Source organism: Scophthalmus maximus, chromosome 4, assembly GCF_022379125.1.
Source record: "Scophthalmus maximus strain ysfricsl-2021 chromosome 4, ASM2237912v1, whole genome shotgun sequence".
In the NCBI taxonomy this organism is placed as follows: Eukaryota; Metazoa; Chordata; class Actinopteri; order Pleuronectiformes; family Scophthalmidae; genus Scophthalmus; species Scophthalmus maximus.
The window spans coordinates 24,265,246-24,291,734 of NC_061518.1; the positions used below are offsets into that span (position 1 = coordinate 24,265,246).

The following is a 26,489-nucleotide window of genomic DNA, read 5'->3' on the forward strand; positions in this document are numbered from 1 at the left end:
GTTGCCTTATATACCAACTTTATAACCCAACTTTAACCCTAGTTTTTTTTCCGCCATTAACCATCTGACTGAACTTAATCCAGGTTCTTTGCCCCGTTCTCCCATTTGACATTGTCTTGAAACGGGATTCATTGTGACGCATAGTTTATTATGAACTTAGGGGTATTTTGGATTTTCTGTTGTGGTGCCTCAACAGGCAATACTGTCCCTTCTGACAACCTTCACACAAGCACGTCTGTGAAGCAGTCCTGAGCTAAACGCTGCACGCTGACAGGGACGATGCTAACATGCTGCTGCTCCCCGTCTCAGCGCAGCAGGTTGGTCTGATGGTGGCAAAAGTAACCACGAGCATTTCCCAACGGTGAATGTGTCTGCAGCAAACTTCAGGAAACTCAAATGCGCTCAAGATATTTTTTGTAATGTTAACCTTACAACGGCACCATATCTGACATCGCCATCGCTCATGTTGCTATCACTCTTAATTAAGAGTTCTGTCCGAAATGGGAATGAAAACGAGGCAAGTAAAAAACCTCCAGTGTAAGGGTTAAATTCCGAATGAATTTTTAAATATTGTGAGACAATTCAGTTCTTCATAAAGACAGTTTGGCAGTTTAGTTAAAGCTGCAGTGCATCGTTTTTGTACTTTTCTGGCGGCGTCTGGTGGTAAAGTTGCAAGCCACGATCAACTGAGCACCCAACAGGGGACACTTTATGGGGGCGCACCGCTAATTCCATTTCCTGTTTCTGGCAGCGCTGAAAATTCAACGCAGATGCTCGGGCATGGACAATATATTACATTTCTGGCGATAAGGTCTCCTAAATATTACACACTGTCGCTTTAAAAAGTGTGTGTTGCTGATCCCTCTCCTCAACAATGCAGTCACGAGTAGCAGGAAATCGTATTCATTCTGAAATTGTGGCTTCAGAATAAAACCACAATTTCAGCCCCCTTTTGTTTTGACACTGGATTTTTCAGTTGAGGGTGGAAATATTCATCTGGTCCCGAACATTTTTTTTGGGGGGGGGGGATACCGCCCTTGCACTCTCTGCACTCCCTGCATTTTACCATGTAAGCCCCTCGTAAGCCTCATGATAAACAGTGTCTCTCGGGGACATCCCATTTGGCTCCTGTTTAATCAGAATTGTTCCAGTGTGTACATTTCAGTGGCAGCAGTGATTACGGTATCCCCTAGGCACCTTCTACTCCTTAAGCCTTATCTCTGCTCATAGAGTCTTGACGTACACACTATGAGACTGAAGCAGCAGTATACACTTTGCTGCCGGCTTTGCACCTGTACAGCAGCAGCAGCAGCCCTGAGCACCTTGTTTGGAAGTCAGCGCTGTCCACCATCACTTTAAGTGACTCCAGCTCCAGGGTCAGCTTTTCCACATGGATCCACTCTGCCTTAAAATAGACTGGTGTTTACAGTTTGCAGGCTAGCCGCTCGCGGAACCCGCTTCCCGAGCGCTCGGCTCTCCCACAAACACGCGAGATACTTCTTTATTTGGACAAGGCCGTGAGTAAGTGCGCAGGGTCTTACGAGAGGCGGATCGGTGTCTTGTGTAAATATTGGCCGGGTGTTAAAAAAAAGATACAAAAAAAGCCCTGTATAGATGTTCATCTGTCTGAAGGATACAATGCTTTCAGCAGCATTTACTTTACACAGCGCGCGAAATGGCTGTAACGTAAACACTGATCACAGCTTTGTGCGTTTTTTCTGTCAAACACAAAAGGGCCTTTTCTTGTGACGAATGTGACGACGAGACCCTCTGGTAGCACCTGAATGTGTTTTGTGCGTGTATGCCCCGTGTGTGTGTGTGTGTGTGTGTGTGTGTGTGTTCCATCATATGAACCTGGCCTTTTTTTTTGTGTGTGTTTCCAGGGGCAACCAGAGATATTGGTTCAGCTCTGACCAGGATGTGCATGAGGCATCGCAGCATCGAGGCCAAACTTCGCCAGTTCACCAAGTAAGATGCGTGTCCGCTCCCCTTCCTCGTTGTCGTCCTTCCCCTTCATTCCTTTCCCCTCTTTACCGCTTGTGTCATTCACGACCTCCGTCTTTTCACCTAAGCCAATCTGGACTCTTCGGGAGTCGTAAAACATGTGCGCTTCCATCTGTTGCTGACCGGGTTTTTATGGTTACGATGGGACAAACGCTCGGTGGGGCGAGCTCGCGAGCTGCGTGGACTCCATTAGGGAACATTGCTCCATCTGTACGCATTTACATCACTGTAAATGAATACATCCATCGGCACGCACCGCAGGCCGCTCCGGAAACCTCACCGAGAGTCTCTCGTCCACAGTTGTTTGCCCTCCCCACTCATACTCCCCATTTTCTCTAACGAAGTTTCCAGCACCAAAGCTATTTCATTGATGGAGATGATAACGATGATTACAATCTATGGCCATCACAATGGCTGGGGGGGCCCCTTTCGAAGACGGAGCCCATCTAAAAGCTATTGTGCGTCTGCTCCGGTTCTACATCTGCTGCATGTGTGAGCGTTTGTATGCATGCATGTGACACGTGGAGGAAATTTATATAATGATCCGGTTCCATAAATATACTGCGGCTTCTCATTTTCAGTGGGGCCCCCGTGGTGGGAATGTGGCGAGTCTCCGAGACACCAAAACCATGGAAATATTTTCCCCCCGGACTTAAACAATGATTTATTCATCACCCCTCTTAAATCTCTGTCTGTCCCACAGCGCCTTGATGGAGAGCCTGGTAACACCTCTGCAGGACAAGATCGAGGACTGGAAGAAGACAGCCAACCAGCTGGACAAGGATCACGCTAAAGGTACTCACACGTCACAGGTCGAACCTCTCTCTCCTAGAAACCATGTCTCTACACAATGGAACTGCAAAAGCTACAACGTTTTTTTCTTCTGCTAGGATTCATAATTGCTGGCCGAACTATGTTCAGATGCCGTCGGCATAAACACATGGATATTGTCATGCGAGAACGGAAGTTATGCTAATTTGTTCAGAATCAATGAAATTGGAAGTTGCCAAATATTCAAATTAGCAACATATCCTCGTTATGTTAATAGAAAGTGAAGTAAAAACATTTTTTACTTTTATGCTTGGCCACTTTCTCTATAGATTGTTATTGGCTAATAATGTGATACTCGTATTTAGTAAGTAGTGGTGGTAGCGAATGCAGGCAAAAATCAAAGGAGCCGCGAGTCTTCTGTGAATCCAGACCGACCGCCGCAAACCAAAGATGAGGATCAGTGACGATCAGACTCTATAATCACTCAGGATCAGTGTTTTTCCTCCAAGCAAATTTAAGATCTGTACCAGCGAACTTCTGGTCGCGCAGCTTCCTGGAGCCATTTCTCTTCAAAATCAATACTGGAGATGAAAGACGATACGAGTTGACACAGGGGGGGTTTTGCATTCCTGTTACTAAAGCATCTCTGTCCGTCCTGTTTCAAGAGTACAAGAGGTCACGCCACGAGATCAAGAAGAAGTCGTCTGACACCATGAAGCTACAGAAGAAGGCTCGTAAAGGTAACGCTCAGCAGTCTGTTAAGTGTCGAGCTTAGGCCCCTGTCACATTTGACAGAATAGGCAGAAGGTCAAAATATGTTTTGCAAGGTCGGCCAGACCCCATCGGTTCTGTAGGCCCGGCTATTGATTCCTTTTGAAACTTATACTTACCACAGTCATGATTAGGATTTATAGTGTGCATCTGATCGGGATTCACTATAAAGGCTAGTGATCGCATTGAACGTGAGCACACGTAGAGAAGTAAAGAAGCTTGAGGTCGAGGACAGAAGAATTTCTAAGTTCATGTTTCCATCTGGTGGCGCCCGACGGTACCGCAGGTCTTTTTTCTCATTCGCCCTGAAACACTTCACTCCCGTGATGCAACAGCCAATAAATAGTGCTCTCTTTCCGGAGACGCTTCCATCCAGTTGTCAGGCAGATGAACGCGCTAATGCAAAATGTCTGTTAAGTAGAATTTCAAGTATTTCAAATGATCCTTCTTCTTGAACGTGTCCCGTCTTTTGTATAATGCAACTCTGTGGCCTTAACTCTGGGTCCATGGCACAAGTACATGGATTGTACTTAGAATTCTTATTGTTTCATCCAATAAATGAGTAATAAATGAAATGCAATACATAAATGTAGCTAAAGCTGATACTGTTATGACTCATGACTCTGCTGTTGTGCCTGCGAGTGTGTGGCGAGCCCCGTGAGCGCTGACGCTCGGCGGTGTTATGATTTCTGGATTTAGCTGCAGTGTTGTTTTTGCTCTAACCTGTGGCACTGTGGCTGTCTTGTGATGGCTTCCCTTGTACTAACCTTAACACTGAGTTCTGCTATCTCTGCCCCTCCCCTCCCTCTCTCTCTGATTTATTTGGCTTCCCTTCTTGCTGTCTCCCCTTCTCACTGCTCCCCTCTCGGCCGCCCGCCCCCTCCCTCCCCGTGGCATTTGTCCCCCTGGTCTAGAGCTCCAGGGTAAGTATCAGCCTGTCGCTCGCTTTACAGATCTGCTGCATCACCTCCTTCCTTACTCACAGTCTCCTCCAGCCCATAACCATCTGCTGTTGTAGATTACTCCGATTATCACTTTGTGCTTATTACAGAATTTGGGATGGATAACTTTCGCATATAATCAGGGCTGGATTAACTCATCAAGGGGTCTCATAATAGGGTTGTGGACCCTGTATTTACTCCACACGCTGTACAAACATTGCAATATTTAATGATTACTTGTTAGTTTGTGGTAACTTGTAGCATACATTTAATAACATTTTACGCCAGGGCCCCACACGGGGCCTCCCAGAACAGGCAACCATGCAGGTGTCGTCTTAATAATATTAGTATTAGGAATATTCGATTTATGCATTTTTGTTTTACCCTAACATTCATTCTTTTGAGTCTCCATTGGGCCCCGAGACCATCTTCAGCTAAGCCCTTAGGTCCCTTTTAGTCCTCACAATATTTGTTCCCTTCAGGCAATAATTAAAAACTCATGTAGACTTAGGCATGGGAGGGTTTTTTCCATAGTTACTATAGTTCAAAAGTATCATTATGACAACGGTAGTGCAGAGGAAATGCACTTTGCTGCAGAGCTGTGGGCAACTAACAATGTGCACACAGCCATGTTACATTGACCACAAGACAGTGATTTCGACTCGTGATAACTTGGCTGACTGATTTGTGTGCGGCCGTTGAGCAGTTTACAGTAGCCTAATGTGTAATATAGTACCAAAAACGAACCTGCATGTAAAACATAATAGATTATGTGTAGGAATCTAATAAAGATTGAAATATGTTATTACTGTATATACCTTTAACTACATTTGTACATCAGCCTGTTACTCAAGGGAGGGGTCTCTAAAGACCAGTGAATGCAAATTTGACATTCGAGGTGTAAAGTCACTTTTTTTGGTCCATATAATAATGAATGACTTTATTACCATCTAACCGATCCTGTGACAGCTGCAAGTTTTGTTCTTTTGGTGTCTTGTTTACAGAAAGGAGATCCGGCAGTAGCTTTCTAAACTGTCTATTTTTTTGTTTCTCCATTGTGAATTCAATGGATCAGGTTGTAGAACTGAAATAAAAATACTACTACCAACACTACAGTTACTTAGGAAGCTCCACTCAACGTTTCCCCTCCCAGTGACAGATCAGAGTTCAGCCTCTTTAGATCTATAGTTTGAGAAGTAGGTCGCGCAATCAATCTGACAATGCATGATGTCATTTTTGTTTGTACTGCCTCCTGCATGAAGACGAGTTTAGTCATCGCACCTCATCCACCTGCATTCTACTCTCATGCTACATCTTCTCACTTGATCTGACCTCTGGTTTCTGCATGCTGACTACAATGGCCAATATCATGTCTGTGTTTTCCGTTCATTGCATTTTGTGCGTGTGTATTTTTGTTAACAGTAGAGAGGATTCGGATTAACTACAACATGTTTATTGCACCCATGTCTTACTCTTTCTCATCAAGTGATTGTCGTATGAGGTTATTAGGTTGGGTATGGTTTGGACGGACACACGGAAGTTACCTGCTCAAACTCATCGTTTGGTTAAAATTCAATGCACCCATGTAGCCCAATTATTAGTTAAGAAGAAAAATTTGGTTCTGTGATAACTGGGACAGCCAGCACAGAGGACACATGCTGCTGTGTACATGTATACATGTTAGAAGGCCTCTGCTGCCCCCAAGTGGCGAGAAATAATGATTGCAGGTTTAGAGCCTTCTCTACAGGGACGTTTAAATTGGTAGACATGATTTAATCTGCTCAATTTGTAAGTACAAGAAAGAGAAATTGCCATTTTTAAAACATATTACAGGATATTGACATAAAAGCATTGTAACTTATTAGATTGAGGTCATCGAGTTATTGGCCTCAAGTGTACAGAAGTGTCAAAAATACTCCCGTGATGTCTTTCATGTGCCTCCATATATAGTATGCAGGACATAATGCTATCATGATGGCTGCTGTCAGTCTTGAAATGTAATATGATATTACTAGATGCACTTACAGTATGGATTCCACATAGGAATTAAATTCAAGCACAGTGCCAAAAGATCATAATGTATGCCAGTGGTTTGATGGAGCAGTGCATTCTGGGAAGTAGAAGCCGGTGAATAGATCCCATCAAGCCCATTTCATGTCGATCCCCAATCCATTTCTCTTATATGATCCGCACCTCCATCTTTCGTTCGTACTTTTCTTATAATCCAACTTTACACCTGTCTTCCATCATCCTCTCCTCTCCCTGTCTCACTCTCCTCTGCCCTCTCACCCACCACTATACCCTCCCCCATCCCAGGGCGAGGGGACCTGCAGCCTCAGCTGGACAGTGCCATGCAGGATGTCACCGACATGTGCCTGTTGATGGAGGAGATGGAGAAGCAGGCGGTGCGCCGTGCCCTGGTGGAGGAGAGGGGTCGCTTCTGCACCTTCATCGGCTTCCTTCAGCCAGTCGTGGTGAGGGGGGGTAGCGGAGGAGGAGGACGAATGAAGGGAGGAAGTGTAGAGAGGGGAGGGGGGGTCAAGCACTGTCTGACCTGCTGCACAGTGTTACAAAGTTGAGCTGTTCCACTGACTAAGATGTGGATTCAGTGTTTTGCACGAAGTGACTCATATTGCAATTTAAGCATGTCCATTTTTGATGCTATGAAGTGCTGCGACCTTTTTGCCACCATCCCGAAAGCATTAAGCAGATGTGGACACGCCCTGAATCCACTTTGCGTCATGCACTTAGACTGTTGAAATAGAACCCCATCTCGGTGTGCTGATAAAACAAGTCAGATCCGTGGATTACAATTTACAGGACCTAAAGGATGTGACGCTGACAGCTCGGTGTCTCATTCCACGGGACGCCTTTAGAGGCCTTCAGGTTTCCACACGCAGTCCACATTGTCTTAGGGCGCTCTCGTGATGAGCACCATTGGCTTCAGGTTTTTGGTTGGTCAATGCAACCGACCGCAATTCATTTTAAGACCAACATGTCCACGGGTGCTCCATTTGTGAAATGTGGGTGCTGGACGGGTACATTACAAGTGCATCGGTCTGAAACTAGCAAAGACCCTATGTGCCACTTTTCATTCATTAGAAGTTTAACCTAAATTATTGACGTGACATGGAAATCTCACTTTCTACAATATGGTACCGTCAAACATAATAATTTTTAAGATCAAGTGTCTTGGTTGGAATATCACAGCTAGTGTGCCGTGACGTTGCTGGTTGGTGATAGCATTATAATATACAAAAGTGTAATCGAGCTGCACAAGCTCAGGGTTATGGGGTCATGTTCCATATGCACTTTGTGCCATGTTTGATGTGTGCCCTGGGTATTTTAAATACCCCTGTATTGTAAAGTCACTGTGTTTAGGACTGGGTTGAGTTCAGCACGATATGAGTCTCACTGTAACTATCTTTTTTCCTTGAATAGAATGGAGAGATCGCCATGCTGGGCGAGATCACTCACCTCCAGGCCATCATTGATGACCTCACTGTGCTGACAACAGATCCTCACAAACTGCCCCCTGCTAGTGAACAGGTGAAACTGTCTCTCTCTCTCTCTCACACACACACACACACACACACACACACACACACACATACACAACATGCAGGACACGTATAAAGTTTGTTTCTCCCACAGGTGATCAAGGATCTGAAGGGGTCCGATTACAGCTGGTCCTATCAGACCCCTCCCTCATCTCCGAGCAGCTCTGGCTCGCGCAAGAGCAGCATGTGCAGGTGCTCACACACACACACACACACACACACACACACACACACACACACACACACACACACACACGCACACACACACACACACACACGCACACACGCATGTACAGTACGACCAACAGCTTCTGCAGTGATTTATAAGCTGAGCTTTCAGAAAGAGGAGCCTCCCCCTTGATGTTCATGTTTGCACTGTGACTGTCAGTCCCTCTGTGTGTTTTGCGTGTCAGTCCATCATTACTGTCGGTCCAGCCATCTTCAATTTGGTGGAATCACTCAATCCACGTAATCCTGTGTAATCACATCTGTGAACGTGTGGGAAGATATTAACGCCTGAAACGTCTTCGGGGCTCTATTTTAACAATGTAAGCGCAAAAGTGTCCAAATCCACTTTTACTAGTTTGACAGCGATGATTAAAAAAAAGGAAAAGAAGTTGCAGCGCCAGGCACATGGTTCAAGACGTTGGGTTGTACTTAGTCTACTAATTAATCCGCGGGTGTGTTTCGGGGCGTAACATGCAGTTAACCAATCAGACCGTCATCTCCTATTCTTTTTAATACCCTGGTGCACTTACACTTGCGTTCATTTTAATAATAGGGGCCAAATTACCAGGTAGTGAGAGAGAACACCAAGAACACCTTGTACGTGAAACTAGCAACCTAGTGCTGTTCGATAGAGTAAAGTATTCAGCTCCGAGAGCTGATAATACAGAAGAATAACACAGTGAAGTAGAACCAGATTTCTGTGCTTGTTTGTGTGAAAAACAAAATCACTCAGTGTGTGTGTGTGTGTCCGGATCCTCATGAGCTTACACACTCTCTGTCTACCTCCCCACCCCCCCCACCTCCCTCACCACCATCATCACATTCTCTGTACTTGTTTCTCTCTCTCTGTTTCGTGGCATCTTGTTCGTGTGCACTCGTGACTTGCCCTCTTTCTCTTCCGGCGGGATGTTTGGTTACCTGCTTCCCCCCCTTCACTTTTGGGGGTCTCTGCTTTTTAACTGTGACCGGTGTGTCACTAACAACTTGCTGTGGACTGTTCCCGAAACTTCAATCCATCACCTGACCTTCATACCACCAAAAACCCTCCAACCAATCGATTTGCCGCCGCCCATCCCTCATCCCCATCCATGTTACACTTACGCTCTTTCAACTCCCCCTCCCTGAATCGAAACCGTCCCTTTGACTCATTCCTGTCATCATGCTCTCTCTCTCTCTCTCCCTGAATTCTGTCCTAACTCCACATTGGCGACTGCCACCTTCATCCCTTCCTCGCACTCCTCACACTCCCCCCCCCCACAACAATCCGCCCTCCACCCCTTGCTCCTCTGCACCCCCGACCCCCTGCAGCAGTGTCAACAGCGCCCACAGTAGTGCCTCCCGTTCGTCAGGCGGAGGCGGTAGTGGAGGTATATGTGGTGGTGGCGGTGGCGGTGGAGGGTCCCAACCGCACTCACCCACCTCCTCCTCCTCCTCCTCCTATCGGTACCGCGGCAGCCTGCCACACCAGCCTCCACCGCCGGGGGGCATCGCGGCGCACCGCCTCAGCAGCGTCTCCTCCCACGATTCGGGCTTCGTGTCCCAGGATGCTAACATCTACTCCAAGCCCCCCTCGCCCATGCCCTCGGACATCACTAGCCAGGTACAAACATTTTTTAATAAAAAGATTGTTTACTTTGGCAATCCACCAGAATGATCTAATTGGTTTGATTTGGAAAAGAAAAAAAAAGATTGTATATCACACAATGGTCACGTGATAAAAAAAACCCTGATTCTCCATCAGTTTGGATAAACCAGGAAACCAAAGGTTGCGTTTGTCTTTCCATATTTCTGCTGCAGAAGTCGTCCAGCTCAGCATCGTCAGAGGCCTCCGAAACCTGCCAGTCGGTCAGTGAATGCAGCTCCCCCACCACCGTGAGTACTTTCATTCATGCTGGACAAAATGGCGTCGTCAACAAGTGTAGCACGAATCGATGTGCGCCACGAACACGCGGCTACAAATTCCCTCATCCAATGATCTTTGTGACCGCAACCTCGTATATGTTTTATTTTGTACACAGGTCAATAAAAAAATAGTGATGCTGAGAATATGGGCTCTGTTGCGGCCATTTTATTTGAACTTTCGACCATTAGTGTCCATGGAAAGTCTGAACACTTTGATATACGTATCATAGTCTGGGGATACTTCCATCTACCCATTCTTGTTTTCTTAGCCGATCAGAAATCCATTGATAAAGCTTGACGATATGAAGACTTACAATATTACTTTATTTTTTATCACTGAAACTTTTTGATTTGTATGAAAACTTACAAAAACACTGTTTTAAAAATGCTAGATTGCATTTAGCCTACCAAAGCAGCGGATGTTCACTTTTTCTTTTTCTTTTTTTTCTTCTCCTAAGATTTTTGCAGACATTTGCATCGTGCCCTGCGCACCAACTCAGATCAGGTCAAGCGCGAGCTGCGCGACGAATGCCTAAATATTCCTCGCGCTGTAATTGGTGTCGGCGGCCCCGCGTGAACCTCTCCGCAACCACACGTCCCGTTTCATCTATGTTTTCGAGAGCTCGTTTCCCTTTTACGTTATGCGCCCTTCCACCCGTGAGCACATCCGCTCGCAGGAAAACCAATACTAGTTTCAATGATGCGCACGAGGAAAGGTGAATATTCATGTCGGGTTTTAAAGGCAGCATCCGTCATCCGCCAACTGCCTGCACAACAACCTTTCCCTTTCGGTGGATTAACTTCTGCCGGCGGTACGCCGCTTCGATCCGCGTCTAATTCCAGCGACACTCGCTGTCAAGATGGATTGTGTCCACCCGCAGTCCCCGGTTGCCTTTTTTGCTGTGGTTGGATTGATTTATCTGTGCAATTTAAACTTCTGTTCCCTTCGCATCTCTGAAACCTCGGCCATCCTGAAATCAGAAATTGGCACAAGCACGAACGCTTCCCCCCAGACAAAGCCCAAAAACAATAAGCTGCTCCTGACCATAAATTCATAATTTCACCTGCTTGTGGCCCGTCCGTTTGTGGAGACGAGTGGGCTTAAGACCGCTCCTTGTGGCTAATGGGCAAGCGAACGCCCTTGCCAACTGTACAGTGGGGTCTGTTCTCCAGCCTCGGGGAGCAGTGAAGAGCCCATTACTAGGTTGTCAAGACAAGAAGCTCAAAGAAGCGGTGAAACTGAAATGGCTGCACTGAAGTAGTAACGGTCAAATCCAGAAACCATCTGAATTTTTAATGCGCGCCCGCTTTAGCACATCCCATGACCTTTCTTTAATACATACATTGTCACGCTGTGAAATGTAGTTTTCCGAGGCCTCGCTCATCGTTCTCAGACTAATAATTACGTTAGTTTGCTCATAGAGTCATCGTGATGCATGGAGAGCCGTTACTAATTGTGTTGTAGGACCATTTTCTGTTGTCGCACCTCCTGCTGATCTGTTCCTGCTCCTCCGTTTCACACTGAGGACTGTGTGTGTGTGTGTGTGTGTGTGTTGTGGAAGTATTACTGTTACTGTATTCTCATGTGTTTGGCCCAGCGGTCTGCCACCACAGCCGGCTGCCTCTCTCACTCTCTGTCTCTCTCCCAGTCCACGCCCTCCTTCCTTCTGTCTCCGTCTGACGACGCGACTATGTCTCTCGTCCCGCAGTTTGGCTCGTCCTTCGCTACCTTCCGCCCCGCTCTCTCTCACTCTGGCTCCACCAGGCCCCTCTCTGTCATTCTTCCCGTTCCTGCGTCCCCACCCTATAACCGCCCCCCCGGGTCCAGCTCCTCCTCTCCCACATCCAAGGTCCCTATCTGGAAGGTTTGTTCTCCACTCGCTGCCATGTCTTTTCGGTTGCACCTTTTTTTTTTCTTCTTCTTCTTCTTCTTCTGTTCGTGTTTAATACGTGAGGCACATTTTTCATTACATTTCCACCACCTGATTAACTCAGTCATAACCACATTGCTTTGCTTCCTGAGTGTAATCACACCCATCTGCTGTGTGTGTGTGTGTGTATTCATTTTTTCTTTAGTTTATTAAATATTTTCTTTTTTTTTGGCCTCCCCTATCTCACTGGTTTTGCAATCTACCGTCGTGGAGATTGACCAAAACTAAGCAGGATGTGAAGAGCTGACCAATCAAACACACGCTCAAAAAGCCCCCCTGCCCACATACACCCACCCACACACACTCGCTCACTCCTCCAAGCACTCAGACACAATGCGCCCCGAAAGGCCCGCTCTCTCTGCACTCAGACGAAGGGCTTCAAACTGCTGGAGAGCGGACGAGTCTCTATATGCTAATCCTACCCGCAAAACTTCCCCCCTGCTCATTGATTCCTGCTCACCTCCTCAGGATTGGTCCAAAGCAGGTCAGTATGAGCAGCCGGTGGCTGCGGCAGCGGTCCAGAGGAGAAAGGAGCCCCTCGACAGGCTGAGGGAGAGCGAGGCGTCGCCGGGCTCCCAGGGCTACGCCGGGCCGTCGCACCCCGATGACGGGCAGAGAGCCAGGATGAACCCGGCCACCATCGCTGCCAAGGTAATGCTGGATGACGCTGGAAGGCAGGTGGGAGATAGAGGACGGGTACAGTAAAAACGAATGAAAGGAAATCGGCCTGACTAGTACGTGGAGGATAACTTGCAACGCAGCACTGTATAAATACATGTACGGCCCATAATAAACCTTGCAGTTATTGTAGTCAGTCGACTACAACAGAGATACTGTACCTCTTCCGTTTGCTTTGAATTTGATATAAACTCAAGACCTATCTAGTCTGATCTGCCAAATTTGTTAGCAAATCAATAAAGACAGAGAATATGGAGCATGAGCGGTGTCTGCCACACTCCCTGGTGCTCTCAGGGGAGGGGGAGGCAGTATCTGTTCAGAGACGGACGGAGAAAATCCAGTTCCAGGCACTCGAGTGGAGAGAAGGGAAAAAAAATAAAATAATCCATAAACATAGTCAAGGAAGGTGTATTATAAAACACACCAACATGTACCAGTACATCTAAAGCAATGGATCCAATTGCTCACGACTGTGTTAAGGTCAATACACACATCCGAGCACGTAGAGAAGGTTTAACACAGGAAGCATTCAATACTAAATAACACTACGGGCACACAAATGTACAACATGGAGGCATACAGCACACGCAGTGATGTGTCACAGCATTACAAGCACTTCATTAATCGTAACAGGCTATTTAAAACACTGAGGTAGTGTTGGATCATTTTTTTCAGGAAAAAGGATTACCCTTAATGACAAGGAAGCGCCTCTTGCTTCGATTTGAATATGAGCCTTTAGAAACCAATATGGAGAAAATTGTATTTTGTCAGTGGAGCTGTGATGGTGACCAGATTTTTTGTCTTGGAGCAACAGACAGTACTTTACTTTCACACTCTTTTTCATTGACGAACATCATCTCACATCATTGCGATAAAATAAAGTATAATAAGAATAAGAAATTAGATTGCTCTATAGACTTCATTCATATATCAGAAAAAAAGCAGGTTTCAGCTCATAAGAACCACAGGGGGTTTAACTATGAAACAGTGATAGTTAGTTGTTTTTTTGTCTGTTTTAATATGATCTTGGACTGTGATTAATCAGCACATTGCTACTGATGTACTCTTCAGTGTGTAATGATGATACTGGGAGTTACCGGAGCATGTCCCACATGGAATGAACAAAAGAAGCAGAAATAATTCTTTAAAATTCAGAAACGTCTGGGTTCGATTATTAAGCAACTGGCCGATTGAACGTTCCTCCCAAACGGGGCTTCTCTGCTCGTCTGCTCAGCACGGAGACGAGGTGTCCCCGGCGGCCAGTGACCTGGCCATGGTGCTGACCAGAGGACTGAGTATGGAGCAGCAGAAGAGCAGCAGAGACTCCCTGCAGTACTCCAGTGGGTACAGCACCGAGACCACCACCCCATCCTGCTCGGAGGACACGATCCCCTCCCAAGGTGACGAACTCTGAGACCTTATATTCATTAGATTTGCCAAAAGCCAACCTGTGATGGGCTGGTGTTATGGTTTTATTTGAACTGACATATCAATATTTATAGGCAAGGCAGACTTTATCATTCTCAATAGAACCCCATGTCTGTGGAGTGTGGTGTCACCATAGACGGCATATAAATATGGACGTAGTCCCAGGGGTCCGGAAAGTGAAAGACAATGCCGAAGTGCCCCGAGGCCTATATTCTCAAAAATGACCCGCAGAGGGCGACTCGGTTTCTATAGAACTTGATTTATAACGCCAGTAAACATTTTCCTGTGGAGTCCATGGTTCAATCTCTAGTTTCAAGGCTTTATTCAACACAGCATGATGTTCATTTTGTAATTTATGGTCCCGTTTAGAGTAAAATAGACGAAAAATCATGGTTGTGCATCGGCGCGTGGATGCAGCGTGAGTGACGGCTAGTACAGTCCGATTCATGTTCGCAGCAGTTGTAGGTGGACGTGCAAGTGGACGAGTTCTCACTCTTACCCACCCCTACACCTCCAAATATAGTTACTCATTAAAAAAACAAAAGCACACGATGGCGCAGGTCAAAATACTGAACTCAAGGCTTCAAAACCGCTGTTCGCAAATACCGATGGCTGACGTCACGGTGGGTTTGTCACTTGGGAGTTAACCAAAATCAAGCAAGTAATATATTTTACTTTTTAATTTAACATTTTAATCCTCCAAGCAGAGGGTGGGGTATATGACAGGTGGTACCTTGGAGGCAGTTTGGAAAAGAAAATATAAAAATGAAAAAATTTGTTGAATGCGGGTACCTGTGTTAATCCGACAGTGTGATCACAGTAATTTATTTGATGGCAATTCTTTTCTCACTCCTTTTTCTTTTGCTTCTCTTATTCTCCTCGTGCTTCAGGTTCAGACTATGACTGCTACTCAGTGAACGGTGACGCTGAGGGTCCCGATGGTCAGACGGAGTTCGACAAGTCCTCCACCATTCCTCGCCACTCTAACATCGCCCAGAACTACCGGCGCATGATCCAGACCAAGAGGCCAGCCAGCACGGCCGGCCTGCCCAGTGGGGCTCTTGGTCCCGGTGCCCATGGGATACCAGGACATCCTGGCGGGGCTGGTGGAGGCGGAGCAGGGACTCCGGGCACTGCCACCATCCGGCGAACGCCATCGACCAAACCGGGTGTGAGGCGCACGCTGTCGAGTGCAGGTCCAATCCCCATCAGACCACCCATCGTGCCTGTGAAGACACCCACTGTTCCCGGAGACTCACATTCACCCGGGGCGGGTGGCGGCTACGCAGGCGGAGGACATGCGGGCGGCGTGCCGGTGCGCGTGGGCAGCGAGGAGTGCGTGTTTTTCGCCGGGGTTGAGGATGCACAGGGTGCGCTTGATTACGTGAAGGCCTCCCCCAAGCGCCTCAGCCTGCCTAACACGGCCTGGGGGTCAGGGGCGGCATTAGAGGTCTACACCCAGCAGCATGGGGGCCTTGGGATGGGTTCAGGGTCGGGAACAGAGGAGGAGCAGATGATCGCGGCCAATCGGCACAGCCTAGTGGAGAAGATTGGCGAGTTGGTCGCCAGCGCACACGCCCTCGGGGAGGGGCAGTTCCCTTTCCCCGCCCTCCCCGACGACCCGGCCCCGCCCCCAGCCGGCTCCACCGAGGCCCAGACGGGGACAGAGGACGCAGAGGGGTCCGGTGATATGCTGACCACCATCAGGAGAGGAGTCCGCCTCCGCAAGACCGTGTCCAACGATCGCTCGGCTCCGCGCATCTTGTGATTGGAGGAGAAGAGGGAAGAAGAGGACGCTCGTCAGCCAATAGGGAGTCAGGTGTTGGTGTGGTGCAACCCAACCGCCTAGTACATACACAAACGACTTAACCATGTAGGGAAAGCATTAATATATAAGAATACGAATGGAAACGAAAACATTCTCAAAAAAATACATTTAAAAAACACAATTAGAGTAAATGATATATAATATTACGATGGCGATAAAATTGATAATATTAACCCACTCTGACGATTAAACGTTAAATACTGAATATTGACAGGCTCCTTAGACGGCCACTATACCTAGTGTGTGTTGGACGCATGTTTGTCTTCTCTACACCCTCACCCAGGGACGGAAACGCTCGCAAGGAAGGACAGGCGCGATTCGAAAGAGATGCAAAGAAAGAGCGAAGGACTGGGTTCCGTTCCGTCTGCCGAACCTACACTATTCCCCGCCCTGTTCTCTCCAACTAGCCCGACCATCCCATCCCAGGGGAAAAGACTGATGACTGGAGGAGGGGCCAAGAGGGAGAAGGAGTGGGAGGGGGAGGGGGAGGGAGGGGCTCCAGCGTTCCATAGATTTGGGCCTTGGCTGTCTCGGCGACAACACACTGTACTTAATAGCCCACTGAACTGAAGTTTAGGTCTTAGCACGGGGAGCTAACAGGCCAGAGGGCTCCTCTGGTTCATCCTAATGTTAAAAAAAAAAATACTGTTGGCATTGAACCGTGCTAGTGCCCGCTTCCCCTCTCGCTCCCTCTCTCTCTCTCTCTGTATAGTGCGTGTGCATTCATGTGTGTGTATGTGGGCAAATGTGGAAATTGAGTGTGTGCACGTGAACGAATGTGTGTGTGTGTGTGTGTGTGTGTGTGTGTGTGTGTGCGAGGGGGGTGGGTAGAGCTCTGCTGCAGGACAGCTGGTTACCCCACGAGGGCAGGGCTTTTTCTCCTGTGTGTTGTGCGTGTAACTTTTCTTGTTTATATATCGTGACGTCCTTTTACCTTGTTGCCACTGTACGAGACGTTGGGAGAGGCGATCCAGGCGTATAGATATATTCATATATATTTTCTAGAACCAGAGAGAAGAAAAATTGTTAAATCAGAAATGGAGCAATAAATGTGTTTTATTTTCTTGTTTCGAAAGAAAAACAAACAAAAAACGAGAGGAGAGGAAGAAGGGGATCGGTGGGAGCGTTTTGCGAAATTCTCCTCCGTCCCATTCAGGCAATCATCAGGAATGCTATATTACACATCAACTGTGAATTCATGCCAAGCCAGTTTTGGCGTTTTTTTTTCTTTTCTTGTTCTTTTTTTTCCCTCTCTCTCTCTCTCTGTCCCTGTCTCTGTTCGAGGGGGAGAAAACTGAATACAAAAATGTTGAACAAAAAAAAAAAAAGGACAACTGTAAGCACTTTGATACAGTGGGTGGTAGTGTAGAGTATGTACAATAGCCACTAGGTGTCGCTGTAGTCATACTGTCTGATAGGGGGAGTGAAAGTGAGAGGCAGAAGGTTGCCAGGAAGAACTGTGACCTGAGGAAATGATCGAAGGAGATTATTTGAGAAGAGGAAGAGGAGGACAGGGAGGGAAAAAGAGGAAGTGAAGAAGACTGAGTGGAAATTGGAGTGATGGGTCAAATGAGAGAGGGGATAAGAAAGTCGAAAACAGTTTGGACTTCGGCGCCTGTCGTGGACTTTTCAATAGCGCTGAACGTTTTGGCGGTGTGGTTGCTGCCGTATCTGAAGGACTGAAAACATAATTCAAAAAGCAATGAGCTCCATTGCAGACTGATAGGTCAGGCTACCCTTTTGGAAAATAGGCTTTTGTGCTCAGCCAGATTACAGACAGACATATGTTCTCGAAGGAGAACATATTCCGCCAAACAGTTCCGGTTCAATTTTGTCCAGGTATCTGACGATAGAACCCGACATGCATTGTCACATATAGATTGTTATTTCCAAATTTGGAATAAAAAAAAATTAAAAAAATAGCCTTTTACAAAATAGTCTTCTCTCACGTTTACTGTATGTTTAAATACATATCAGGCCCTTTTTCTGCATATACCTACTGTATAAACACTGTATATCTGTGCATATGTGGAAAAGCAAAGTTAAGCCTTTTGAACAGCAGCCACGACCACCACCACCCCCCCCAGATTCGCCCCCGTCAAAACCTCCTGCCTGCGTAAAGTCTTACACGACGTCGCGATTTTCCCGAGCCCATGTCGAGGACAGGGCTCCTCTGGAGTTCCCAGCACTAACTAGCAGGGGTTGTATGGCCTACCAGGCCATACAACCCCCCCCCAGTACGGTTCGGCTCAGTCCAGCGCAGGCAACCCGGTTTTCGGCCCAGGGCGCACGGCTTTGCGAAGGAAGGAAGAATCGCGATGCTGAATGGTTTGAATTAGACGTTTTTTTTGGAAGTTGGCGGGGAGAGAAGAAGATGTGCGGGATGAGCATGTCACTGCCTGTTCATACAGGGTGTTCTGTATTCGCTGATGCTCGCAACCGGGAATCGGGCGCACAGATCTGGTGGAAGGGGTTTGTGGGGATACATCATAACGTTTTTTTTATGTGCTTTCTTCTTCTTTTTTCACCCTGCAGTGGGCTACTGTTTGAATATTAAGTCTTACTTTCGAACGATGTACAAAGAAGAAGAAAGAAGAAGCCCAGCTGCAACACAAGCCACCTAGCTGTGTAACACAAGGGCGCGCCTTCAGCAGCGACGCAAACATAGACGGGGACATCGGCTCTCTAACGTGCTCGTTTTTGTCCACTTATTTATTTTCTTCTTTCTCTTTTTTTTTTTTGCTAATTAGAGCACTGTTTTAGACGCGCGCGCGTGTGTGTGTGTGTGTGTGTGTGTGTGTGTGTGTGTGTGTGTGTGTGTGTGGCTGTTTGAAAGAAAAATAATGAGGATGATTTCATTTAAAGAGACAGGAGGATGTTTGCAAGTTTCAAACATTGTTACCCTCTGCAAGCACTTTTTTTTATGTTGAAAGCAGTGCTTCAGCAAGGAGATGTGTTATTGTTTTTGTTGGGGGGGGGCTGGTGGGGGCTACTGTATGTGTCCCGTAACATGCGGATGCTGTGTATAGTGTCAGGTTAATCTGACTGGGTGAGAGCAAGAGGGCTCGGTCCCCCCCCCCCTCCCACCCACAGCCCGTCAAAAAGAAAAGAAATGTTCATCTGAAGCGTTTGTATTAGACCCGCTGTCGACGTCACACTGTACACTGAATACACGAGCACGAGCACAAACGAGCCGGAGGGCGACCGAACCGCACGCGCGCCTGAGACCAGGTCTGAATGAGTTTGTTCTCGTACAACTGAATGGCGTGCCCCGTCTCCGCCAGCGGGGGGAGCAATACGGGGACGGTGCTGCTCTAGTGTTGGTCGTGCTGAAGGAAAATACCACTGTTCTGTCCCCCTCGGCAGAGCCGGTCTGAAGGCCGTCCCATGTTGCATGCATCCAAAGGTACGATTCGGAGTTTTGAAAGGGTTTCGCCCAAGGACGCTGCTGGAGCCGACTCCACTATAGCCTGAATGTGTGTGTGTGTGTGTGTGTGTGCCGCATGTATATTAATACTACAGCGCAAACGTGACACAACTGAACTCACTGCCAGTCATCTACGCTCATTTCATGCTTGAGAGGGCTTCTAACGCCCTGCAGAACAGACACGCTGCTCAAATTCCAAATGACGGACACTAACTCAGGACAAGGTTTCTTAAAAAAAAAAAAAGGAATACGGAGGGGTCGGGACGAGTCCGATCGAAGCTGCGCACTGCAAAAGGGAGGACTGGCTGCAGGAGGAGTGTGAGGGGGAGACGAAGATGCAACACTGCCTTTTTCCTTTAATTTGCCCCAACTGACGGCACAAAAGGTATCTCGACTGAACGATAACGTCGTCTTCTTCTTTCGCTAACATGCTGGATTAACTGCGTGCTGAACTAACCGTCTGAACAAGCTATACATAACCGCTGTGCCACGGGAAAATGGTGTGTCGATTTGCCCATTCGTATGAGTTTTTGTTTGTGTATGTGGGTAGAAGTAGGCCCCAGGAGGGCACGCGGGCGAGGCAGGAGACTACGGGACACTTTGTGGGAGCATGTAGTACACGGGCATGATTACATGCGTGCAAACACACACACACACACAACACACACACACAAACGCATATGTAGACGACAGGATACACATAAAAGCCAATCCGTCTACACAGGAAGGAAACTAGACGGGCGTGTCAAAACACAACAAGCACTGTAAAAAAATATAGATATTTAACTATTGTGTCACATAATTTTAGTTCATAATATGTCACGTGACATGCCGACATTTTCATTTCTCCAGCTCTTGGCTGCCATGTCGACAGCTAAGACAACACCTGGACCGTGGCACGTTTCTTTCGCACGGGGAGTCACGCGCTGAATTAAGGACCTCAGGAAACACCGCCGTCCGCCTCAGACGACGGCGCTGGCGAGTGCGCGCGATCCATGTTCGGCGCACGTTCCACTGCGAGACGCCAAAGGAGTTGTTTGACGGGACTGAGGCGTCAGAACACTCGGCAGCGCCGTCGTCTGAAAAGCTTGGATGAAGGCCGCCGATTTCATTAAGTACGGAATAAACCTTCCCTACGCTCTTGACCAAGAGTCAGAGAAAGTCACAATTCACAAATCCCCCTGATCCCAGAATTATCTTCTTTTTTTTTTGTGTCACTCTCTCCTTTCTTTTTTCTGAAAACTCCACTTCACCTCCGTGCACTGGGCGATACGCGCGCGGGGACGCCATCCAGCAGACAAGTTGGGGTCTCAGTGGCTGCACTGATGAAAAATAATTCTGATGAAGTCTTTAATTTTTGACCACAGTGTAGAGAGTGAATGAGAGCTTAGTTCTATTCCTCTCTCTGACCCCCCCCCCACTCCCCATGTGTGTGTGTGTGTGTGTGTGTGTGTGTGTGTGTGTGTGTGTGTGGTAATGGCTAACGGGGGGTATCGTTATGGGTCCGGAGTGAGCTGTTCACCCCGGTAACGTGAGCTGGATTCGCAACCGAGCAGCTGTACGTCTCCATCCCAGCGCTGGATTCGGTTTTTAATGAATGTCGATCATGTGTTCTTTCAGTCCTCTCCTTCTGGCTTCGTCTCACAAGGCCGCTGACATTGCGTCGGTGGTTTCTTCGTCGAAAGCGCCTGAGAGATGCGACCGTGAGTGTAGCATCATTCAACGTGCAGAAGGGTACTTTACCCACATCACAAAAACACAATGTGTCGGAGAACGGCGTAGCCGCGTTTTGGATTCCGCTGCCGTCTCGCGCGCTTTCGGGGTGCGCTCTCCGTACTGCATTTTTGGGCATTTTCAGGCATCTGTGGAATAGAGGCGAATGGTTCTCCATGCTCTCCTCGGGAGAGACGGGGTCTGGAGCAGACTGTCGCAGGGAGAGCTTTTTAATAAGCGGCGACTTGCATTTTGGGACGCGGGGCATTTCCTTATCGGACTCTGTGATGAAGATCTCCTCGTCCCCGATGCATATCTTCCATCACATCATTTGCAAAGCATAGTAAAAAAAAAAAACTCCATTTACTGTTTCATTTATAAGCTCTTCTCCAGCATCTGTTTTTTTTTTTAGATGTTCCATCTGTAGAATGTCACATCAATATGGTGGCGAGTCCAAGGACGATTTTGAGTCACGGGAACTTGTCATTGTGTCGTTGCCAGATGTGACATAATGTGATTAAAAGTGAGGCAGGCAGAGGCTCTGGGGGGGGGGCAAACCCATCTTCTTGACATTCGGACGCGTTGCCGTGGTTACTCGGACTTAAAGGGAAATTGGCAGACGTCGACTGCGAGCGTCTTTTACGTTGTGGACAATGGCCTTATCGGTGTCGTGGAATGGTTCTCCTCGCGACTTCGGCTCGCACTGGAAATTGTCCTTCGCGTAGCTCTACTGAACCAAACATTTTTTAAAACATAATTAAAACAACGCGCGCGCCACTGAAGAGCAGGCTGCGCCGTATTTACGATCAGACCGAAAGAAGTGTTGTGAATTCGCCGTGTGCACAGCCCACTCCTTCAGCCATCTGCACAGGTTGTATTGTGTGTGTGTGTGTGCGTGTTAGTTCTGTTAGACGTTATGTGTCGCATGTGGTTTAGACCCCTACTGTTCCTTCCCTCCCACCTCCCACACACAATCTGTCAATCCTTCCTGCCGTCTAATATTGAAGAAATCCACTGCACATGCGCACACACACACACACACACACACACACACACACTGGCAGACACTCATCTGAGGCACTCAACACTGCTAAGGTAGATTCTTGGAAGGCATGGCGGTTCTCTGAAGTTCTCTGTGGGGGGGGGGGGGTCATGATGAAACACAATGCAACTCCCTGTCATGCGGCCGCGCGGGACGGAGCGGTCGGAGCGGCCTCCCGGTGCCGCGGCACGTTGGAGCCACACTGAACGTCTTCTTGTCGGTCCTCCAGTTCTCGGTACTAGCGTCCCTCTCTAACGCTCGCTCGCTCGCTCGCTTTCTCTTCTTCCTCGACGGCTGAAATCTGTGCACGGCCGACCGTCGATATCGTGTTCCATGGGTCTGCTTTGTTTTCGAAGGGACAACAGTGTGGCAGAGTCGACAACAGCTCAATCTTTCTGTACAAAATCGATCTTGCGCTCCCCTCGTCCCTCCCGAGTCGCCCCGCAGGCACCGTGGTCTTGTCTTTCTCTCTGCCCCCCCCCCCCCCCGTCACCTCTTCTGCTCTCCTTCTTTAATTTATTGTGAATTCATTTCTGGGGTTGTCTCAGCCTCTCAGTCGCCGATGATACTTTTTCCTTTCCGTCTTCCTTTTTGTATAATTGAACCCGTTTATTTGTGTTAATTTTAGTCACTGCTAATGTAACAAAACGCACTGTGATGATTCCAGTATTAATAAAAGTTGTACTTAAACTGTGTGCTGCTGTGTGTGGGCGAGTATTCGTATGTGCAAGACATGAGACGAGGTCCGGGGGCCCGTGCACTGGGAGAATCGCCGACAGCGTTACGCTGATGCTGCGTGTGACAAGCTGACTCGCGTTCCATCACCGACGGAATTATCTTAATAGCAGAAAAATCAGAAATTCTGTCCCAATCTGACTACAAACTCAGTTGACGATCGCCAGGACTAAAATAAAACCAATGACACATTCGGAAATCAGTGGTGTTTTACTTTTGTCGCCTACTAAAATAATAATAACCCCAATTTGTCAACTAAGTCCAGTTTGCTGTTTGGGAAAACAGTTGAAAACTACATAATAGCAAAATTGTATTTCTTTGTGGGGGGGGGGGGGGGGGGGGGGGGGATGAAAAGAGTTGGAGAAGCTCTGTTCAGTTAATATTCTGTTAGTTACATACTATATAGAGAATGTTTCCGCTGCGTAGAGTAGAAAACTAAACTAGGTCCTGTTTACAGCTAAGTGGATATTACAGTATTCATAATCAACCCCCCCCCCCCACCCCCCTACCTCATTGCCCTTGACAAAGAGCTCACTCATGAAGGTGCCCATGAAGAAAAGTGACGGGGGAAGTAGATGCGTTCTACTGTCTGCTGGTAGGAGGCGCCCAAGGCCTTTTCCTCGCCCCGTCGAGGCGCCGGTCTGGGGCACGTGGGGCGGCGTTGATATATGCAGACAGGCCATGCTCGTGCAGATATGTGAGAAACCTGAGCTGCACAGTACAGGCAGGAGTCAGACAGGCAGGCCCGCATACGCCGTCCTCAGGCAACACGCCGGGCCAATGTCCTCACGTCACCCCGAGATACCGGGGGCTCTGGAGCGAATGGACACACGCTTCTGTGGCCTTGTAAGTGTGAACAGAAAAAAATAAATAAATATATATATATATATATATACATGAAAGCTTCAATGCAAAAAGTGTTAAAATAGAAAATAAATAATAAAGTAGAAGTAGCACTGCATCCAGAAAAATCACAAAACTTTAACATTATCTTTTACTTCTGAGGGATAATTTCAGTTTGGGAAAAAAAGGAAAGAAAAACAAAAGTTGCTTGTGCACACCTTCGTCTCCGGAGACTCATTGAACTGTCTATCGGTTAACCCGACCAGCGCACGTCAGCCTCTCCCCCACTGAACCACATTGACAGAACGAGGACAGACTTTTTGGGGTTTGGTTTTTTTTTTTTACTTAACGCTCGCTCCCACGTTACCGGCACTGGAACCACACAATTAAATTTTAAATTAAAAATAAGTGGGCCACAATTAATCTGAGGGAGGCATTGCTGCATTGGAACTTGCGGCTGCCACTGACACTGTACGCCTTATGTACGCACTTGTGTGTGTGTGTGTGTGTGTGGTAGAGAAGCTGGTGGGAGCGTGTATCTGCTGCTCTGTCTGTCTCATGTTGGAAAGACATTTTTTAGCTGTAGCTCTGCCAATAGTGAGCTGCTGTATGACATATTGAAAAGACACATTAAACATTAAAGCGACACACACACACACACACACGCACACGCCAATGCAAATTAACCATTCATTTCCTCTTTTGCATTGTGTCCAGGTAAACTTAGGTGCTTGCACAAAATCCTGGTCACTTTTCAATCTTCAATCGCCACGACGTTTGACGTAGTACAAGTGTGACGAGGTGTGATGGAAAAATTGATGCAGTTGAATCGGGGAAAGACCGAAACTGTAGATGTCTTGAGCGCAAGTATTTATTATAAGGAGCTCAATATTGAGGGGATTTTTGGTCCGTACAAATATCAAACAAGTGTCAGCAGATGATGACCCACCCCCCAGTTCCTGGTCAGCGCGGTGTATTCAACTCTCAGAATCATCATCGTCATCAAGCAGATGGAAGGGCTCCTCAGAATCCGGCTGTTTGGACTATGATCTAAGACTGTTAGAGACGGCGACCTGACCTGCCAAAGACACGATGACCTCGCACAGTGCACCAAGCGCCGTCTCTCACACAAGTGAGGAGAACAATTCTATGACCAAATAACAGGCCAGATGTGCAAAAGTGCCCTCGCTACAAAGACAGATGAGCAGGTGATGACCGTGTCCCAGACGCTGAAGACATGAAGTGAAGAAACTGTGCTGTACTGCAAAATGATCTCAGCAATCGCATTGCGTTCGTTTTTTTTGTGAAGACGTGAAGACGTAAATTGTGTGACGACCTGAGCCAATTGGATTTAAACAATGAGCATATAATTATCTAAACATGTAAAAAAAAAAAATAACACCATATCCGTTGGCCAACGTCGTCCTTGAGAAATATGTTGAGACATTTACAGATAGATTCCTATAAAATAAAACATGTTCACGCTGTTCTCTGCAGAAGGTTGGGTGACACCTCTCAGATCTTCCAGGAGGCAGCTCCGGCCCGTGAAGACAACCTCTGCCCGAGTTTGAAAGCGAACACCCTCAGGTGACGTACGAACATCCTCCGCTGGTTCGCGGGGAACAAATACGCAGCACAGCATTTCCTCTTTTTTTTTTAAGCCCCTCGCTGCTCAGATGAAACACGTTACAACTTGCACCCGTCACTTCCTGAATGATGCCACTTTCGAATCCTGGCCGGAGAGATTTTATGTTTATAGCCACTTCACCGGGTTTGTTTTTTTTGTCGGTATTTATCTCATGTATTTATTGTTTATTTTTTATTCTCTGCCCTTATATATTCACACTATTTCCACTCTCTTCCATGTAGCACTTTTTTCAAAGGAACGGCGTGTGAAATGCCCTTTCGTCACACATCTCATTGCTCTGTAGATGGTGAGCACAGTGCAGTAGGTGTGCGGGTGTGTGGGTGTGGAGTTCCTTTTTGCCTCCTTGAGGTTCAAAGAGGGTTTTAAAAGCATCTCTTTATCTGACACGGCACACAATGACAGCCAGGAGGAAACAGGAAGAAAAGGAGTCTTTGCCCGATGATGAATAATGGTCTAAAAATGTTCACGCAGCACATGAAGCCTTGGAACTTCAGTTGACGTGATAATTGTGATACTTTACTCTATACTGTGAGCAGTTCCCATTTCCTTAGTTCTGGTGAGCGATTAAAGCATATATATATATATATATATATATATATATATATATATATATATATATATATATATATATAGATACGCTCCTATCAGCTCATTCCTGAGTGTCCTAATATAAAATCTAAGTTGTACCCCATAAAGAAGCTGTATCAGACATCTTTAAAGCTTTAAAATGGCTTACTCTTTGACATTGACCTGATAAACAAGCAGAGGTTTTACAGAGCAAAGAAAAGCAGCTTTGTCACCGACATCCTCAGAAGAAGTGCACAGGTGCCCACTTGCATTCTCTCAAGGTGCTGAACTTTAAAAAAAAAAAAAAAGGAAAAAAAAGAAAGATCAAGCCATCTGCTTTTGAACGAGAGGCTGGTGACGGCGACGCCGTGGAGCAGCGGTAGGCGGCGGCGTGACAGATCACCAGCGGGGGGAGGAAAATGAAAATGTGCTGGGTGCAAACGCGTGAAAAGTTTATTCCACGTTTGGTAGT

At 47.1% G+C, this 26,489-nt stretch overlaps 1 protein-coding gene across 6 annotated transcripts in view; it reads left to right on the top strand.

The window, feature by feature from the left end:
* The window catches only part of mtss1lb (MTSS I-BAR domain containing 2b), a 67,971-nt gene extending 45,052 nt beyond the window's left edge, over positions 1-22,919 (top strand). Inside the window, exons 4-16 of one of the 6 annotated variants that reach the window (XM_035627335.2) lie at positions 1,884-1,968; positions 2,708-2,799; positions 3,441-3,515; positions 4,461-4,469; positions 6,804-6,961; positions 7,929-8,036; positions 8,142-8,239; positions 9,731-9,875; positions 10,073-10,147; positions 11,887-12,042; positions 12,577-12,759; positions 14,021-14,186; positions 15,105-22,919. In XM_035627335.2, the coding sequence (XP_035483228.1) occupies positions 1,884-1,968; positions 2,708-2,799; positions 3,441-3,515; positions 4,461-4,469; positions 6,804-6,961; positions 7,929-8,036; positions 8,142-8,239; positions 9,731-9,875; positions 10,073-10,147; positions 11,887-12,042; positions 12,577-12,759; positions 14,021-14,186; positions 15,105-15,982 (2,228 nt within the window). In that variant the 3' untranslated portion in view covers positions 15,983-22,919. Of the gene's footprint in view, positions 1-1,883; positions 1,969-2,707; positions 2,800-3,440; positions 3,516-4,460; positions 4,470-6,803; positions 6,962-7,928; positions 8,037-8,141; positions 8,240-9,583; positions 9,876-10,072; positions 10,148-11,886; positions 12,043-12,576; positions 12,760-14,020; positions 14,187-15,104 lie in introns of all 6 variants that reach the window. The other 5 variants (XM_035627333.2, XM_035627339.2, XM_035627334.2 and 2 more) reach the window with 5 other exon arrangements.
* Positions 22,920-26,489: the final 3,570 nt, after the last annotated feature.